The sequence below is a fragment of the Mytilus californianus genome, unplaced genomic scaffold (genome assembly GCF_021869535.1).
Source record: "Mytilus californianus isolate M0D057914Y unplaced genomic scaffold, xbMytCali1.0.p SCAF_6, whole genome shotgun sequence".
Lineage (NCBI taxonomy): Eukaryota > Metazoa > Mollusca > Bivalvia > Mytilida > Mytilidae > Mytilus > Mytilus californianus.
In genome coordinates, this window is record NW_026262712.1 from 46,531,147 (window position 1) to 46,550,151 (window position 19,005).

Genomic DNA, 19,005 nt, shown 5'->3' on the forward strand with positions numbered 1-19,005 from the left:
CCCATCTTTACCCTCGTATATTCCAGTTGCTTGCTATTGTGTACATTCAAACAGCCCCATCCTTACCCTCGTATATGCCTGTTGAATGCTGTTGTGTACATTCAAACAGCTCCATCTTTACCCTCGTATATTCCAGTTGCTTGCTGTTGTGTATATTCAAACAGCCCCATCCTTACCCTCGTATATTCTAGTATTTTGCTGTTGTGTACATTCAAACAGTCCCATCTTTACCCTCGTATATTCCAGTTGCTTGCTGTTGTGTACATTCAAACAGCTCCATCCTTACCCTCGTATATGCCAGCTGCTTGCTGTTGTGTACATTCAAACAGTCCCATCCTTACCCTTGTATAATCCAGTTGCTTGCTGTTGTGTACATTCAAACAGCCCCATCCTTACCCTCGTATATTCCAGTTGCTTGCTGTTGTGTACATTCAAACAACCCCCTCCTAACCCTCGTATATGCCTGTTGATTGCTGTTGTGTACCTTCAAACAGCCCCCTCCTTACCCTTGTGTAATTCAGTTGCTTGCTGTTGTGTAAATCCAAACAGCTCTATCCTTACCCTCGTATATTGCAGTTGATTGCTGTTGTGTACATTCAAACAGCTCCATCCTTACCCTCGTATTATCCAGTTGATTGATGTTCAAACAGTACATTCAAACAGTATCTTCACACCGAAAGATAAGCCAGCACCTATTTCTAGCCGTAAAATTGCATTCCGAAAGTCCTGGGATCACCTCCAGTTTTTGGTGGGGTTCGTGTTGCTTGGTCTTTAGTTTTCTATGTTTTGTCTTCTGTACTATTATTTGTCTTTTTATTTTTAGCCATGGCGTTGTCAGTTTATTTTCCATAAGTTAGACTTTACTTAGGGTAGTCGTGTTCCTGTAGTAAGGGAGATCACTCTTTATAGACAAACATAACTTAGATTATACTTAATTGACGAGACATGAACTAAGAGAGATAACTCTTTAGAGACATCCATAAGTTCGAATTTTTTAAGGGTGGTGTACCTGAATTAAGGGAGATAACTCTTAAGAAACATCCATAAGTTAGACTTTACTGAATAGAGGAGACTGGAATAAAGGGAGATATCACTTAAGAGACATCCATAAGTTAGACTTTACTGAATAGAGGAGACTGGAATTAAGGGAGATAACTCTTTAAAGACATCCATGAGTTAGACGTTACTTAATTGAGTATACCTTTTGTCCCTCTTTTAGTTACGGAACATGTTTAAAAGAAAGCGTTTCTTTTATTAAACAGGTTGCTAGAATGAGAACATTTATACAAGCCATTCTGCCGATCATTCTTTATCTACAAGTATTCATAGTGACAGCTGGCGCCAGATTGGGTAAGTTTTTGGGTTATAACAGGAACATATAGATGTAATACCACCATTAATTTTCCCCTATTAGTCTTTGTTAAATTTGCACTTTTCAAAAACATGTGCAGAATTTATCTTTGTTTCAAATAAAGAAATACTTGGCATGAGTAAAGTTTTATCCTGTCCAGTACTATAGAAAAAATTGCTCATAACATTTCATTGAATATAAGAAAATAACCATCATTGGAAGTTAACCAATCAAATTTCTCCCCTTATTTTATCTGTGTACAAGGTTTAGTCACCATGTAACCTCAAGATTACAAAATATTCCTTTAATAGAAATCCCAAATAAAAAATAATGGTGTTTTGAAATACCCAAGACATATGTTTATGACACAGAAATGTTTTACTGCAATAAAATGTAGGATTAATTACCTACAACTGTCAAATTCAAGGGAATATTTTTTTTCAACCTACTTTCGTATACAACTGGATGTGACGTACCATGATTTGGTGGTATTACACCTATACTGTTCCCAGGTTATAAGGTCAAATAAAAATATATGTGTGGTTCAAGTAATCCTACCTGTCCTAATTTTTGTCTTAATAAAAATGGTTTCGATGATTTTTCGGTTGTAAAAATTTTCAAATAAGAATAACAGAAAACCCATTATCATCCAAGCGTTCATTTGAATCTAGAAATATTGAAACTATCAAATTCACTTCGTTTAATACCATTGATATAATACAGCACCAATCGCAATATATATATATATATAAAAATTTTCCTTCGCTGTATTGATGTTTCGCAAGATGTTGCTTAGATATTTGGAATATGATAACGTACAGTTTGTACGCTTTTGTAACTACTACTGCATAACCGAATACTTTTCTCCATGTACGAGTTATCTCTCCTAACACTGTTTTTCTTTTTATTTCTAAAACTTCGCAACCATATAAGAAACCGACAAATTTATTTATCCAATTTGCTCGCTATATCCTCAGGATGTTTCGTTTAATTTTGACCGAAGCCGTAGAAAGATTCCATATGAGAGTTATTTCCTCTTTTGTATTTGATATAAGTGAAATGTATTTGTAACTGGAAAACCATAAGTGATAGAGGCCTAGGGTAATTTGATTTGAGGTCCTTGGTCCATAAAAATGAAAATAAGGTCAAGGTTAAAGGTCATGTCATGTTCAAAATTTTGATTATTATTGTTATTACTAAATTTAAGAAATCTTATAAGATATCAACAAAATATTTTTTACAGAATTGTTAGTTGCGACATGTCGTAACACGTACATTTGATTTGAAAGGGTACGGAGACATTTAATGGGAGTTTTCTCCCCTATTATATTTAAAATTACACATACGGTGATATAACTTATTTATCATATATAATTAAGACATAGGGTCTTTGGATTTGAGGCCCTTGTTTCATGTCCTTGTAATTAGGGTCAAGGTCAAAGTTTGATTCGACGTTCTATATTTTGAATTTTGCTTTTAACTCATGTGTATATATAATAGAGTCATGGGACTTTTTGCTTTAGGTTGCAAGCCATTTGATCTTGAAAAAAACAACCAGAAGTGACCTTTTCTAAACCGGAAGTAGCTATTTTTTTTACTTAATTAATATCAAAGTATATAGAACCATATATTTTTGGAATCAGTGTCAAGTAAACGGTTACACGCCATTATTCCGACAGCCCATTAGTCCGACAGCCCATTAGTCCGACAGCCCATTGGTCCGACAACCCATTAGTCCGACAACCCAATAGTCCGACAACCCATTGCTCCGACACTTATCAAGTATCAGGGTATCAGGGTAAAATAAAATGTGCCTGTCTGTATTATAATATTTCTTTTATGTTATAACATATTTTAAGAAATAACTCCGTATATATAACATAGGACTAAGGTAGTTCGAATACTTTCTAAGTATATACTCAATTCGAAATCTGCATATAGAATAGAACAGAAAAGAATATTTCATTTTCCAAATTACAGGGTCTATAAAGAGCATATAAATCAAGAACAATCAGTGAAAGTGCGAGCTACTGATGATACCCCCGCCCAAATATTTCGGTAAACATGAAGTTATTGAGTTGTGAATCTGAAAAAAGCATCACACGGTATAGCTGACTTATATAAAACTTGAAACCAAATTTCGGAAATCCTTGTATTGTAGTTCCTGAGAAAAATGTGACGAAAATTTTCAACTTGGCTATCATGTGAAAAGTGTTCGGTTAACAGGAAGTTGTTCAGTAATGAATCTGAAAACGCATCACACGATATAGCTGACTTCAATAAACCCGGAAACCAAATTTAAAAAATCCTTGTAATGTTGTTCATGAGAAAGATGAAACGAAAATATTTATGGGACGGACGGACGAACTGACGGACTGACTGACGGATTGTCGGACGGACATACAGAGGTAAAACAGTTAAGCCCCCCCCCCCCCCCCGATTTTTTAGAAACGGCGGTATAATGATTGGGTCAACATTAAGACATTACAATACTAGTATGATATAATTATCTCTATAGAACCATAAGCCTCAGTCAGAATCGGAGCCAAAACAAAATAGAAAAAAAAACCTAACACATTGATATCAAATAACAGTCAGTATCAAGACCTGTGCTTCATAATTAAAAAGAACTAACAATAAAATCATCATTTTTTTTACCATAATAGTAAAGTTTTCTTGTGTTAACATCAAAACAAATTTCGAAGATTCATCATGTTTATTTAACTTTTAAAAGTTCTGACAAGTGCTAAAAATATGCTGAAAGAGTTCATCCCTCAAATTGTTATGCAGTGAGCATGCGATTGAAAAATCACGCTCATCCTCAACTTTATCAGCTGTACAATACGTTTTTTTTTAGTATCTGGCATTTTTAATTCCTAATGTAATGGGTGAGCACCGATTCTTAATTAACATATGAACTGCCTTTCTTAAAATCAATGATATCTAAATATTTTTCTTTTTGAAAATAATCTTTAAATGAAATAAGTGTCAAGTTTGCCTTTGTCAGTGTCTATTGTTTGAAACTTTTAATAGGTGATTCCAATATGTATATTTAACCAAAACACACTATTTACTTAGTTTTTGATTACAATTAGATAATTTAATCTCTTTTTGTAGAAATTCTATACTGGAAAAACATGTACTGACCATAGAAAAAATTATAACTCATCTTACTGTTTATCACACTTATAGCTAGGCATCATATAATATTTAATCTTTCAAACCTACTAGATTAAGTCTATCAATATTTTACATTGATAAGTTTATTTATTGATAACGGCAAAATCATGAAAATAAGAAAATCTACCAAGTTCTGACATCACAGCTATATACGCAATTACAATTTGTGTATAGAGTAATTATTATTTTCGCGCCTTTTCGTATATGGGTAAAGCCATAAAGGTGGTCTGGAAAGTGTGACATTAGGATATAAAATTGAAGTTTTTGATATCTCTATCAATTCACATTATTTTGTTAGCAACCATCTGTATCTTACTACCTCTTTTTATTTGAAATCCATGGTCTTGCTATGTTTTTGTAAAATTGACCTTCCTTGTATATTTTGTGTAAGTTATATTGACAATAGTGCAATCTTTTGTTTTAAATAGTTTCTTATGGGATTAATGAAATGTATCAATACTTAGCTGCACATAATATCTTTCAACATCATTATATCATAGACCAATTCACAGAGATATCCCTGATGTTCTGAAATGTCAGTGCTCTGAGCAAGATCAGTATGTTATAGATGTCCAAAATAAAGTTTTCTTCTAGTAACTTGTGTAAAACGTTTTTTGAACAGCAATTATATTTGTAAACATAATTATTATATTTCAAATGAAATAATTTATGTAGTTGTTGTAAACCCAGATCTTCGTTGACATAATTAAATCCAAATTCAATGTATGTTATTTTGACAATAACCCTTTTTGATAGTTTTTCTGCCTTAATTTTAAAACAGGCCACTCAAAAAACAGGGGGGCAACACTAGCTGATTTTTTAAGTAGGGGAAAACTTATCCAATACAGCTTAATCTTCTAAATGAAGAAGATGACTATAAATCTTGTATACCATATCTTACATGTAGGTTATATTGACGAATAGTGTTTAAATTTAACCTTTTTCAAAATCATTTTTATTAAAGATTTTTTTTCTACTATTGTCTAGGTAACTGATGGTTATTTTTCATTTTACCAAATTATGATTGAATGCTTATATTGCTCACAACACTACCGTCTTTTGGTTGTTATATTGACACAATGTCAAGTAACTTACTGAAATAAAACAGGAAATCTGGTGTAACATCTGAACACAAAGAGTTTGATCCATTATGTTTATTTTGATATAAACTTAATTCTTGAATACATGCAGGGGTTCATGTTCATTATTGTTCAGCTAATAATGAAGTCACAAGCTCATAACCAAAACTATCTGAGATCTATCAGATCAAAGTGACAACTATAGAATGCAAGAAAAATAAAGGTGCACTAATTCACAAATCCAAAAGGGAGAGGAGAAATCAAGATAAATAACAAGAAAAGAACAAACCTTAAATAACAACTCAAACCCAATAAATAAGCTTTATTTTAGAGTCGGCAAGGTATACAAACAGAGACAACATAAGCTCTAATGAGCTTTTAACCGACATACTTTTAACCCAATAAAACTATCCGGTGCACTGCAAGAGTTAGCTTAGCCTGATGGTAAACAGACACTTAATGAGTTACTCGCAGTATTTAGGGGAACATATTGTTTACTGTTGGTATTTTGGAGTATTGTTAATTAGGCTCACTTAAACTGACTTTGTACTTTGGTCAAAGGTTGCTCATTTAATATGTACAGTTATGATACTCTTGGCTATGTCAGATGGTGACTTTATTGATCAACTGTTTTCAACAATTTTTTTTCAAGAGCTTATTAAATCAACACTTTTGAAAGTAAAGTATAAAACACATTAACATGATTAATGTATGACAATACTAATAATTAAACCACTATTCAAGAATCAAACCATAAATCATTTATTTAAACAAATTAAAAACATTTTAAAGTTCATTCTGCTGTCTATTCCACTGTTCATACTCAGTTGATTTATCTCAAAGATCTGAAAAGCAAATAAATAAAGTTAAAATAGTTTTATACATGATTTTAAATTGAAATGAATGAAAATGTGAGTCAAGGCTCCATGTTGAAGGCCATAACGTGACCTTATAGGCTATTATTGGTTTTTTCTACTTCTTTAGGTCTTAGGTGGAGAGTTGTTTCTTTGGCAATAATACCACATCTTCTTATGTTTATGATGTTGTATGTTATCCATGTTGAAAACAGCATTGGAAATAAGTACCACTTCACATTGATTTGCATTGTGTCTACATTCATGTTTTTATTGTCAAATTCAAGGGTATGGGGAGGTTGAGTGCTTAAAAACAAACTTGTTGCACCGTCTCAAGACAGAAATTTGCATGTTATAGTCTTGTGACAATTTTCTGTTTTCTTGTTTATTGTTGATGTTCTTTTGATAAAAGGCTGTATTTACATCTATAAAATTAATGTGTCAACTAACTCTCTTTTGGACCATGGTTATATTGACTTGAATCCTTTAGTTGTCAACTTATGCTCTATTTCAAAGAAGCAGGAAATATGCTTACAATTTCATTAAAAGGCTTAATTTTTTTATTGTACAAGAGTTTTGTAGGCTAAAAGCCAAAGTCAACATATTTCAGTAGTAATAGTAGCTTTAGGACTACTGAGGGAGTAGGAGTTATATTGACCCTTACATTAAGGTGTCAACTAACTCTCTTAATGACCCTGGTTATATTGACTATGCATATAATTGTCAACTAACACCCTGTGAAAAAGCACTGAAAATTACTTCACCCTTTTTAAATGTATATTAACTTTCCCCCTTTATTATCTGTAAGTTGAAATAGAAGTTAAATGAAAAGAATGGTGCAGTATATCTCTACAAAGATCATTTACATCCTAGGTGTTATATTGACTGGGTTGACAAAATTGGTCAAGTAACGGTCATATCGATGTTACCGTAAAAAGTGAACGAATGGTTTGACTTGGGTGCTTGAATGCGTTATATTCGTTAGTTCTTATCATTCTAAGCATATTATTTTGGCAAAAATTATATAAAACAGTGTCAATTTGACAGAATGGTTTGGTCGTTATACTTTGTTTGACGCCCTGGTCGTTATTAGTTTGACATTTTGCTAAAAACTTACCATCGAGTTCTTCTTCCATTTTCATCCATGAATGATAGTGATGCTTACATTTAGTTTCGTATATATAGCAATTTTGAAATGAAACAAAGTATTTTTTTCTCCCTGGATAAACTCTTTCCGTTAATAATAAGGAATAAACATTTACGTACGTTATACGTTATTTTGACATTACAAACTTGCCATTCTATGCTTCTCATAATTGACTTTATTGATCAACTGTTTTCAACAATTTTTTTTCAAGAGCTTATTAAATCAACACTTTTGAAAGTAAAGTATAAAACACATTAACATGATTAATGTATGACAATACTAATAATTAAACCACTATTCAAGAATCAAACCATAAATCATTTATTTAAACAAATTAAAAACATTTTAAAGTTCATTCTGCTGTCTATTCCACTGTTCATACTCAGTTGATTTATCTCAAAGATCTGAAAAGCAAATAAATAAAGTTAAAATAGTTTTATACATGATTTTAAATTGAAATGAATGAAAATGTGAGTCAAGGCTCCATGTTGAAGGCCATAACGTGACCTTATAGGCTATTATTGGTTTTTTCTACTTCTTTAGGTCTTAGGTGGAGAGTTGTTTCTTTGGCAATAATACCACATCTTCTTATGTTTATGATGTTGTATGTTATCCATGTTGAAAACAGCATTGGAAATAAGTACCACTTCACATTGATTTGCATTGTGTCTACATTCATGTTTTTATTGTCAAATTCAAGGGTATGGGGAGGTTGAGTGCTTAAAAACAAACTTGTTGCACCGTCTCAAGACAGAAATTTGCATGTTATAGTCTTGTGACAATTTTCTGTTTTCTTGTTTATTGTTGATGTTCTTTTGATAAAAGGCTGTATTTACATCTATAAAATTAATGTGTCAACTAACTCTCTTTTGGACCATGGTTATATTGACTTGAATCCTTTAGTTGTCAACTTATGCTCTATTTCAAAGAAGCAGGAAATATGCTTACAATTTCATTAAAAGGCTTAATTTTTTTATTGTACAAGAGTTTTGTAGGCTAAAAGCCAAAGTCAACATATTTCAGTAGTAATAGTAGCTTTAGGACTACTGAGGGAGTAGGAGTTATATTGACCCTTACATTAAGGTGTCAACTAACTCTCTTAATGACCCTGGTTATATTGACTATGCATATAATTGTCAACTAACACCCTGTGAAAAAGCACTGAAAATTACTTCACCCTTTTTAAATGTATATTAACTTTCCCCCTTTATTATCTGTAAGTTGAAATAGAAGTTAAATGAAAAGAATGGTGCAGTATATCTCTACAAAGATCATTTACATCCTAGGTGTTATATTGACTGGGTTGACAAAATTGGTCAAGTAACGGTCATATCGATGTTACCGTAAAAAGTGAACGAATGGTTTGACTTGGGTGCTTGAATGCGTTATATTCGTTAGTTCTTATCATTCTAAGCATATTATTTTGGCAAAAATTATATAAAACAGTGTCAATTTGACAGAATGGTTTGGTCGTTATACTTTGTTTGACGCCCTGGTCGTTATTAGTTTGACATTTTGCTAAAAACTTACCATCGAGTTCTTCTTCCATTTTCATCCATGAATGATAGTGATGCTTACATTTAGTTTCGTATATATAGCAATTTTGAAATGAAACAAAGTATTTTGTTCTCCCTGGATAAACTCTTTCCGTTAATAATAAGGAATAAACATTTACGTACGTTATACGTTATTTTGACATTACAAACTTGCCATTCTATGCTTCTCATAAAACGGAATACGAAACCAAAATTAGAACTATTTGAAACAGCCGAGATACGACAGCGCATGAATATGACAGGAACCAATCAAATGTTCCGCAGATGACGATATCGCGGAAAACCCCGTGCGTTATTTTTACCATAGTAGTCTATTGTCAATATAACATTACTAACCCTGTCGAAATAATCGTTTCTTTGATTAATTTTACTGCATTTCACGCAAAACTTTGACGGATTTATAGTGCAACAACACTTTTCTGACGATTTAACTTACTTTCCGTTTTTCTTTTGCCCATAAAAACAACCAGGTATATTTTTTGTTAGAAGGGGGTTTCCATGTCACGCTTGGGACACAGGAACGTACAGATCTACGTTTGACAAACTTCAATAACAAGACACATTGAATTAGCGGATATTTGATATTTATCAAATCTTCTACTTCATCATGTCACTGATGCTCAATAACAAGTTGTAATCAAATAACATATATTAAATATTTTAAAATTGGGATTTAAGCTTCAGATGGTTATTTGACCAATTTGGAGCACCTTTTTGGCTTTACCCATATCAGAAATCGTTAAATATGTTTTTACAGAATTAAGAAAAAAAAACCCATATAAACAAAACTATTTCCGTTTGGATAGACTTCGAATTTCGTAAAAAAATAAACGGAATCATAACGTATACGTAACAATTATTTGCATACCGCATACGCAAATACACTCTGTACACACGTGTATATGTATATAATTATGAAGATTTCGAATTACGTTATACAGGGAATTATTTGTACAGATTCTCATCAAACTATTTTCATCAAATCCGGCAGGGTCAGCATATGATTTGCTTTATATAATACTGAATCTATTCTGTGTATCTGCAATATAATGAGACAAATATCCCGCATGAAAAGAATAATTGGAATCAAAACGGACAACCACAAATATTATAGAGAGCGGAGTTCGTCTTTTTAGAGAAAATTTACCGTGCATATGTAAATGCTCTTTTGTTCCGACGTTGGAAAGTTCCGGGCGGAAAGAACTAACTAGCCGAAAAGTTCCGGAGGAACTTATTAACTAGTTACTTTGTTCTTCTTCTGGTTTAAAAGTTCCACCGGAACAAAGTGACTAGTTGAAAAGTTCCAACGGAACATATCAACTAGTTAGAAAGTTCCTTTTTGCCAAATTAGTCAAAACCGGAACTAACAAACTAGCCCAAAAGTTCCAACGGAACTTATCAACCAGTCACAAAGTTCCATTTGGAGAAGTGATGCAAAGTAAAAGCGCAACATATTATATTTGAACATTTCAAAAGGAAACCAAGATACTGATTACAAAAGCCAAGAGGAACTTATCAACTAGCCACAAAGTTCCTCTTTGGCAAATAATTCAAAACAGGAACTTATCAACCATGCAGTCACAAAGTTCCATTTGGAGAATTGATGCAAAGTAAAAGCGCAACATATTATCTTTGAACCTTTTCAAAGGTGAACAAAAGTGTCTTATATACTGATCCTCATTCTTCCCTCTCTTCATTATTAAGGTACTTAATTCGGTCAGAATGTTGCCTTCATAACGGCGCGGAGTAAGTTCTTATTTATTGTTATACTGCACTCGTTCTATTTGAGCAGTCAAAATGCGTTGACCGTATATTTCTATGTCATATACAGTCACTGACCTGATATCACTTTTCCTCATGAATATTTAAATAGAAATTGCCGAAATTATAATTAATTATTCATACGACCTATTCAACCTGTTCTTGTTTCCAATGTATGCAACGACTCAAACTTATTTCTTTTGCAATTTTTAGAAAAAAAACATATTTCACTTGTTAATACTTTTGGTTTGCAAACTATAAATCATTAGGTTTTATGCTTATTGTTGATATTTTAGTTCATTCTCAAACAAATTCGTTCACCATCGACTGCGGGTTTCAACAGGCAATGTACATTTCATTGTTATGTATATTTCCCCGCCTGCATGATATGAGGCCTTTTTATAAAAGGGGGAAGTTTCCCAATATTTAAATCAAATAATAACATTAACACATTAAACAACAAATGAAAATGTTTTTTTTTAGATTGCAGTATAAAGACAATAATAGTGCATTGACTTGACATATCAACGATATAAGGATTCGGCCCGAAACGGGGAAAAAGCTCGGCAGAGCCTCGCATTTCCCTGTTTCTAAGCCTCATCCTTATATCGTTGATATGTCAAGTCAATGCACTATTATTGTCTATTTATACATTAATCTGAAATTGATATTTTTAAAAGTACCCACATGAGGAGGGGTATTCTTCCCTCTCTTGAGGGTACTATGAACACTAAATTTGCATGATAATGCAACTTATTCCGTTTGCTACATTGTTCCGGGACTTTTCAACTAGCTACTTTTTCCGGAACTTTTCGACTGCACTCGGAATAAAACAACTAGTTGGAAAGTTCCATCGGAACGAAATAACTAGTTGAAAAGTTCCGCCGGAACAAAGTAACTGACGGAACTTAGTGGATGTTACACATACACATAAGACAGATGCATTGGGGAATTATGAGCTGTCGGAATAATGGGCGGTCGGAATAGTGGGCTGTCTGAGTAATGGGCTGTCACCCAAGTAAACTATCAAACAATACCGGAAGTGACATTTTATAAACCGGAAGTAAAAAAAATTTCCCTTTTTTATTTATTTTTGTATAGAAACCATATATTTTTGGAATCAGCGTACAAAAAGCTGTCATTTGACGCTGGAATTGACATTCAAAATCAAATTTTAATATTTTTATATTAAAAAAGATCCTTACTGGTGGAAAGACCTTCAATTGTTCTCTGAACAATTGGTTTTTAATTTTCTTTGACTCTATTATTTTAATGGTAAATAATTTTTCGTGTCGCTTCTTGTCGCTTCTTGTCGCTTCTTGACGATTCTTGTTGCTAAAATTCTTCTTGCCGCTAATTAGTGAGACCGGTTTTATGCAACTAACGTCCAAAACGTCATGTAACCAAAAATGTGCCAAAGTTGATATTGAATCACTCGACGCAACACTTTTCTGGATAAATGATTGTGAACAAAGTTATTCATGCTCAAAACTGTTACACAAATTAGGAAATGTATGACCAAAACTGACGTTACAACATAAATCATGTTAATAAATAATTTAGAGGTTATAGACAATAACAATCAAAACCAAGGAGTAAACAAAGACTCATATAACCAAAAGACATTTACATCAACAGTTACATAATTGAGAATGTGAGATACCAACGAAAACATAAATTACTTATTTTAAATCAATTATTCATCCACTAATCCCCAAATCCGTAGTTTTATTTTAGTAAAAGTTTTACAAAAAAATAAAAAAATATGCGGGCCAATTTGTACCCTTCGTGAAACTTCTATGCATGCATTTTACAGTGAAGATATCTGTTGGCACTTTATTCGTATAAAATGAAGAGCCCATACATTTTAAACCTCAAAGTTTATTGTTTTTTTAGTAGGGTATGGAGGTCCTTGCAATTATCATAAGTGTGTTCCTCATCTGGTTTGTCCTATTGGTACAGCATGTTTTTGTCCAGACCCAATTGCTAATTATTTTGATCGAAGAGAACAAATTTGTAAACCAAAAGGTAAGTAACTGTTGATAAGTGCCTTATGAAAATATGCAAATACCCCCAACCCTCCCCCGATTTATTTCATAATCCAATACCCGCCAACTCCTCCCCCGATTTATTTCAGCTGCACCCTAAAATGTTTTATTTCCTGGCTCGTTTTTTTTTCAGTTTGATAGAAGTTTTCACAAAATAAACTCCCCAAAAAAAACCTCCATTTTTGCTAGCCAAATGTTACTATCCGGAGTATTAAAGTCATAGAAACGAGTTTCTTATAATCGAAATCGTGAATATATATAGTGTAAGAGAGCTACCTTTTGATTTTGGGGGTGGGGGTTGGGGAGGGTGCTTATCCGGCCTGATTTTTTTATTCAAACTCCTGTTCTGCTCATTTTTTAGTGTCGTCCTGTAATTGTGAGAATAATTAACCCAAGCGATATTACACTCAAGGTGAGTGACAAAGATTACGTTTAGGGAGAAGATATTAAAATCGGACTTCAAACTTGAGAGTAGCAACTACTGGAATAAAGGCGAGTGGGAGGGAACATTTTGTCAACACAGCCATAATATAAGCTTAAGAGTACAATGTACACTGTATAAAGCCAACGACTTCTAAGTGTGACAAATCACCCAGTCCAAGCAGAAATCCACGACTAAGAATGATTGTTATTCACTTCTCGCGCGATCTCGCTAGGGATATGAGAAAAGCACAACAGTCGTATACCCTTTGTGAAATAAAGATAACAATAGCAATAAAACCAATAAAAGCAATATTCATTGGGACGTGATAATTTTTCCTAGAGAAGATTTAGTTTTTTTGACTTGTATATCATCTAAACGTATATTATATTTATTCCCAATCTCGTGGTTATTGAATGAGACACTATAAGACCGGCGACAGGCAAACATGTACCATGAATAATCCAGTTCAATCACAGGCACCTGTATCTGAAAAACAATTTTCCTTTATACCTTAATAGAACATTTGGTAAGTACTTAAATATCATTTTTCTAGAATAAACAAAATCTCGGTGTCTCCCAGAAACAGGCTAAACTGTTATTTTTGACAAACTTAAGTCACTTTGTTCCTTTTAAGATAGAAAATTATATAACTAATATTTCAGTACAAGTTAGATTTACCTTTTTGAGTGATTTTAAACAATTCTGAGAATGAAAATGGGGAATATGTCAAAGGGGCAACTACCCGACCAAAGAGCAGACAATAACCGAAAGCCATCAATGGGTCTTCAACGCAGTGAGAAAATCCTGCACCCGGAGATGGTCCTCTGCTGGCCCCTAAATAAAATTGTCACAGTACTCAACTATGGTTATATTGAACACTACTTGCACTTATTTTCTTGGTTAAATAAAATGTTCTTTTTATCAGAAATCGTTTAATCTTAATATCCACATACATGGTTATTTGAATTCACAAGCACTTGTCTTTGAATTTCCCCCCTACATACCTTAATATAAAACAAAGTGTATTAAATTGTAACAACATGTGCATCATTAAAGAGTTTGAAAGTGTTCTAAGTTAATGAAATATATTAAATGCATGCCAATTCGATAAAATTTATTATTCTACAGTAGTCAATATACGCATGTGCAAACACATTTTATTGGATTTCGAGCATGTGTTTATTCAGAATAAAATTGAGAATGGAAATGGGGAATGTGTCAAAGAGACAACAACCCGACCATAGAGCAGACAACAACCGAAGGCCACCAATGGGTCTTAAATGCATCGAGAAACTCCCACACCCGGAGTCGTCCTTCAGCTGGCCTCTAAAATAGCACGTCATATTAAAATATGCCGTAATATCACATTGATTTATCTACACAATGGTGTCTGACACACCAAACTTTGTTGTATGACACACCTACCTTTGTTGTCTGACACACCTACCTTTGTTGTATGACACCAACCTATGTTGTCTGACACACCTACCTTTGTTGTTTGACAACCTACCTTTGTTGTCTGACACACCTACCTTTGTTGTCTGACAAGCCTACCTATGTTGTCTGACACATCTACCTATGTTGTCTGACACACCTACCTTTGTTGTCAGACACACCTACCTTTGTTGTAAGATGCACCTACCTATGTTGTCTGACACACCTACCTATGTTGTCTGACACACCTACCAATGTTGTCTGACACACCTACCTTTGTTGTCTGACACACCTACCTATATTTCTGACACACCTACCTTTGTTGTCTAACACACCTACCTTTGTTGTGAGACACACCTACCTATGTTGTCTGACGCACCTACCTATGTTGTCTGACACACCTACCTATGTTGTCTGACACACCTTTGTTGTCTTGCACACCTACCTTTGTTGTCTGACACGCCTACCTTTGTTGTCTGACACACCTTCCTATATGTCTGACACACCTACCTTTGTTGCCTGACACACCTACCTTTGTTGTCTGACACACCTACATTTGTTGTCTGACACACCTACCTTTGTTGTCTGACACACCTATCTTTGTTGTCTGACACACCTACCTATATGTTGTATGACACACCGACCTTAGTATGACACACCTACCTTTGTTGTCTGACACACCTACCTTTGTTGTATGACACACCTACCTATGTTGTCTGACACACCTACCTTTGTTGTCTGAATCAGACATTTCAAGTATGTCAACGGTAATTATTTTGTTTTCTCAATGAAAAATAGTCCATATTTGAATGCAACTCTCAAAAAGCGCGGTATTTAGCATCACTCTTAGAATAAACCGAGATTTAAGATTGACACTTCATACACGTTCACATAAAAAGTGCGCGAAAACTGTTTACAGAAGATGAATATAACTAAACCTCTCTCAAAACTTTTGTTTGAAAGAGATTCTCAATGTGTACATAGAAAAAAAAATATGCGTTGAACATCTCTTGTGCAAGTCGACTACACTCAAGAAATTGAATATCTAGATAAGACCGTGTCTGTATCAGTAAGAGAAAACAGGCATACTTATGATTAAAGCTAACAAAAAAAACAAAGACTGGTTGCGGAACTTTCAGAGTCAAATTTCATTTTTGCGAGTAAACGATGAAATCTTAGGAAAAACAGTTAACACTATGAGCGTCGTTTCACGTGAAGCAAAAATGACATGCAAATTCAATATATTAGCAATTGAAGAGGGTTCATGATGTTACACAGACAAACTTGATGAATACGGAAACAACATCTAACAGTTAACGACAGATGTCAACAAAATATAAAAACGACTATAGGTAGCAATACACAGTTAGAAGTTTAGTTTTACATTATGGCCATGGTGAATTTTTTAAATATGAAAGTTATTGATCTTTAGATAATTGAAGAATAATATAGCCTTCTAAGTGAATTTAAATGAACATTTAGATTGATTTTAGCATGTTTTATAGGCCATTTTTCTGTTTGACAGTCCGTATTTTCCTATCAGTACCGCCCATAGGTCCATAAATTATTGTAGTGTATATCAACAAAGATTTGACGGTGAGCCTCGATCTTTTCAATTCAATTTTATGGAAAAACGAGCAGAAATGCATATGATTTTTTTTAACCTCTTGATAGATGTATGTCTATGGTTTCAGGAAAGGTATCACTGTAATTGATTAAAATTTTCCTTTGGACTTTTGTGACAAGTTCACCCCCCTTTTTTGCAATATTTTGTATCAAATAAATGCAGATTGTTGCCATGGTTACACCAAAAAGAGATAATATTTCACCGTTATAACCATTAGAAATCAAATCTATGGACAATTCTCTTTCTATAAATATGCACATGCATATTTAAGTTTTTAAACAAGAAAAGACAAGCACAGAAGGTATAGTTTTAGAAATTTGACTAAAAAAGGAGAATTTACACTTTGACATGGTATGTTTCACCAAATCAATTTTTTGTTGCATTTCAGTGTCAACTGCTAACCTTCATAAAATATTTATTTCTGAACCAATTTTCAAAACTAGCAGGCCAATTTGCTCGTTTTAGCTAGCAGTTAACACAGAAATCCATTTAAAGTGGAATTGGGGAAAAAATGTTTATCCTTAAGGTAGCAATACACAGTTAGAAGTTTAGTTTCGCATTATGGCCATGGTGTGTTTTTTAAATATGAAAGTTTTTGTACAATAAAATTGATCTTTAGATAATTGAAGAATAATATAGCCTTCTTAGTGGGTTTAAATGAACAATTAAGTTGTTTTAAGCATGTTTTATAGGCCATTTTTCTGTTTGACAGTCCGTATTTTCCTATCCGTACCGCCCATAGGTCCATAAATTATTGTAGTGTTTCTCAACAAAGATTTGACGCTCGATCATTTCAATTCAATTTTATGGAAAAACGAGCAGAAATGCATATGATTTTTTTATCACTGTAATTGATTGAAATTTTCCTTGGGACCAAATTTTGGAGACTTTTGTGACATGTTCACCTCCCTTTTTTGCAATATTTTTTATCAAATAAATGCAGATTGTTGCCATGGTTACACCAAAAAGAGATTATATTTCACCATTATTACCATTAGAAATCAAATCTATGGAAGATTCTCTTTCTATAAATATGCACATGGTTAACACAAATATTAAGCCTTATTTGGTAGAAAGGAAGGGAAAGAGGGTGTTTAAAAATTATGAGTGTCAATTTAAAGTTTTTTTCCTAACTGTGTATTGCTACCATAAAACAGTAAAACTAAATGTTAACGAACTTCGCTTAATTAAGCGTCAAATCAGAGTCATTTATGATGAAGTGATACACGCGAGTAAGGCGTTATATGTTTCAAAACAAATCCAAACCTCACGAGTGATAAACTAAAAGAATTTGACGATGTACTCTATAAAAGTAAATATTGAGTGTTACTCTCACGCGAAGTCAATTAGTGATTTGCGAAAGCGTATCATAAACAACAAGAAAAAGGTCAAGGTCCTTGAAAAGTCTACAAAATCTTACGCAGATATCCACAAATCTAAATCTGAACAAGTTATGGCGTCAGCCGGAATATTTGATTAAAGCAATGTGACCAAATCTTTTTGTAAATCTAGGTCAACCAGCAAAATTGATAATTTTAGTCATTCCACAGAGCTGATTTATAAGTTAATGAAAAATCATTGTCAGTTTGTTTTCGATTTGTGAGTTTGAACATGTTGAATGTCCCTTCGGTATCTTTCGCTCCTCTCAAATAGAAAATGATACCATAATGTCATCTGATGTTACAAATTTGTCTGTTTAAGTTAAGGATGTTCGCTTGTCATGTTTTGGAAATTTTGTCAGATTTTCGGAATCCTCTGGTTTTATCCATTTGAATGCCTTAAAAATCTTTTTATAAGTCTTTTACATGTATTATTATAAGCCATCTGTAAAAGTTTTATAAAATCTTTGTTATTTTTTAATAGTTTTTGGGAACTTAAACTTGTCAATACTAGTACTAGTATCTAATCGCCAATCCACCAACTGTGTAGATTCTAGTACTGACATTCTACATACTATCTTGTCGTCAATCCACCAACTGTGTAGATACTAGCACTGACATTCTACATATTATCCAGTCGTCAAGCCAACTGTGTAGATATTAGCACTGACATTCTACATACTATCTTGTCGTCAATCCACCAACTGTGTAAATACTAGTACTGGCATTCTACATACTATTTAGGCGTCAATCCACCAACTGTGTAGATTCTAATACTGACATTCTGCAAACTATTTAGTCGTCAATCCACCAACTGTGTAGATACTAGTACTGACATTTTATACTATCTGGTCGCCAATCCACCAACTGTGTAGAAACTAGCACTGACATTCTACATATTATCTAGTCGTCAATCTTCCAACTGTGTAAATTCTAGTACTGCCGCAACCATTTTACCATGCAAATGAAGGTTGCGGCAAGCTTGCTGACATAATTATGCAAATTAGATTTGCAGCAAGCTTCCGGCAATTGTTTGTTGCAAACTTGCGGCAAACTTGCACTCAGGAACTACACATATACCATTGTCATGTGTGTAGACACATTCAATTTATCTCTTTCAAATACACAGCAACATTTTTAAAAAGAATTCATGCCTGTATACAAA

General features: G+C 33.4%; 1 protein-coding gene and 2 long non-coding RNA genes across 3 annotated transcripts in view; 1 reads left to right on the plus strand and 2 right to left on the minus strand.

Annotated features, from left to right (window-relative positions):
• Window positions 1–1,267: 1,267 nt before the first annotated feature.
• LOC127706993 (uncharacterized) overlaps window positions 1,268–19,005 on the plus strand; it is a 98,142-nt gene continuing 80,404 nt past the window's right edge. The window contains exons 1-2 of the mRNA XM_052211756.1: window positions 1,268–1,350; window positions 12,825–12,956. Coding sequence (XP_052067716.1) covers window positions 1,272–1,350; window positions 12,825–12,956 — 211 coding nt within the window. The 5' untranslated portion in view covers window positions 1,268–1,271. The remainder of the gene's footprint in view (window positions 1,351–12,824; window positions 12,957–19,005) is intronic.
• LOC127706994 (uncharacterized) lies at window positions 6,349–7,774 on the minus strand. Its single transcript, XR_007984687.1, has 2 exons — window positions 7,582–7,774; window positions 6,349–6,455 (listed from the first exon to the last, which is right to left on the minus strand). It is a non-coding gene; the product is annotated as an uncharacterized LOC127706994 (long non-coding RNA).
• On the minus strand, window positions 7,909–9,898 carry LOC127706995 (uncharacterized). Its single transcript, XR_007984688.1, has 2 exons — window positions 9,142–9,898; window positions 7,909–8,015 (listed from the first exon to the last, which is right to left on the minus strand). It is a non-coding gene; the product is annotated as an uncharacterized LOC127706995 (long non-coding RNA).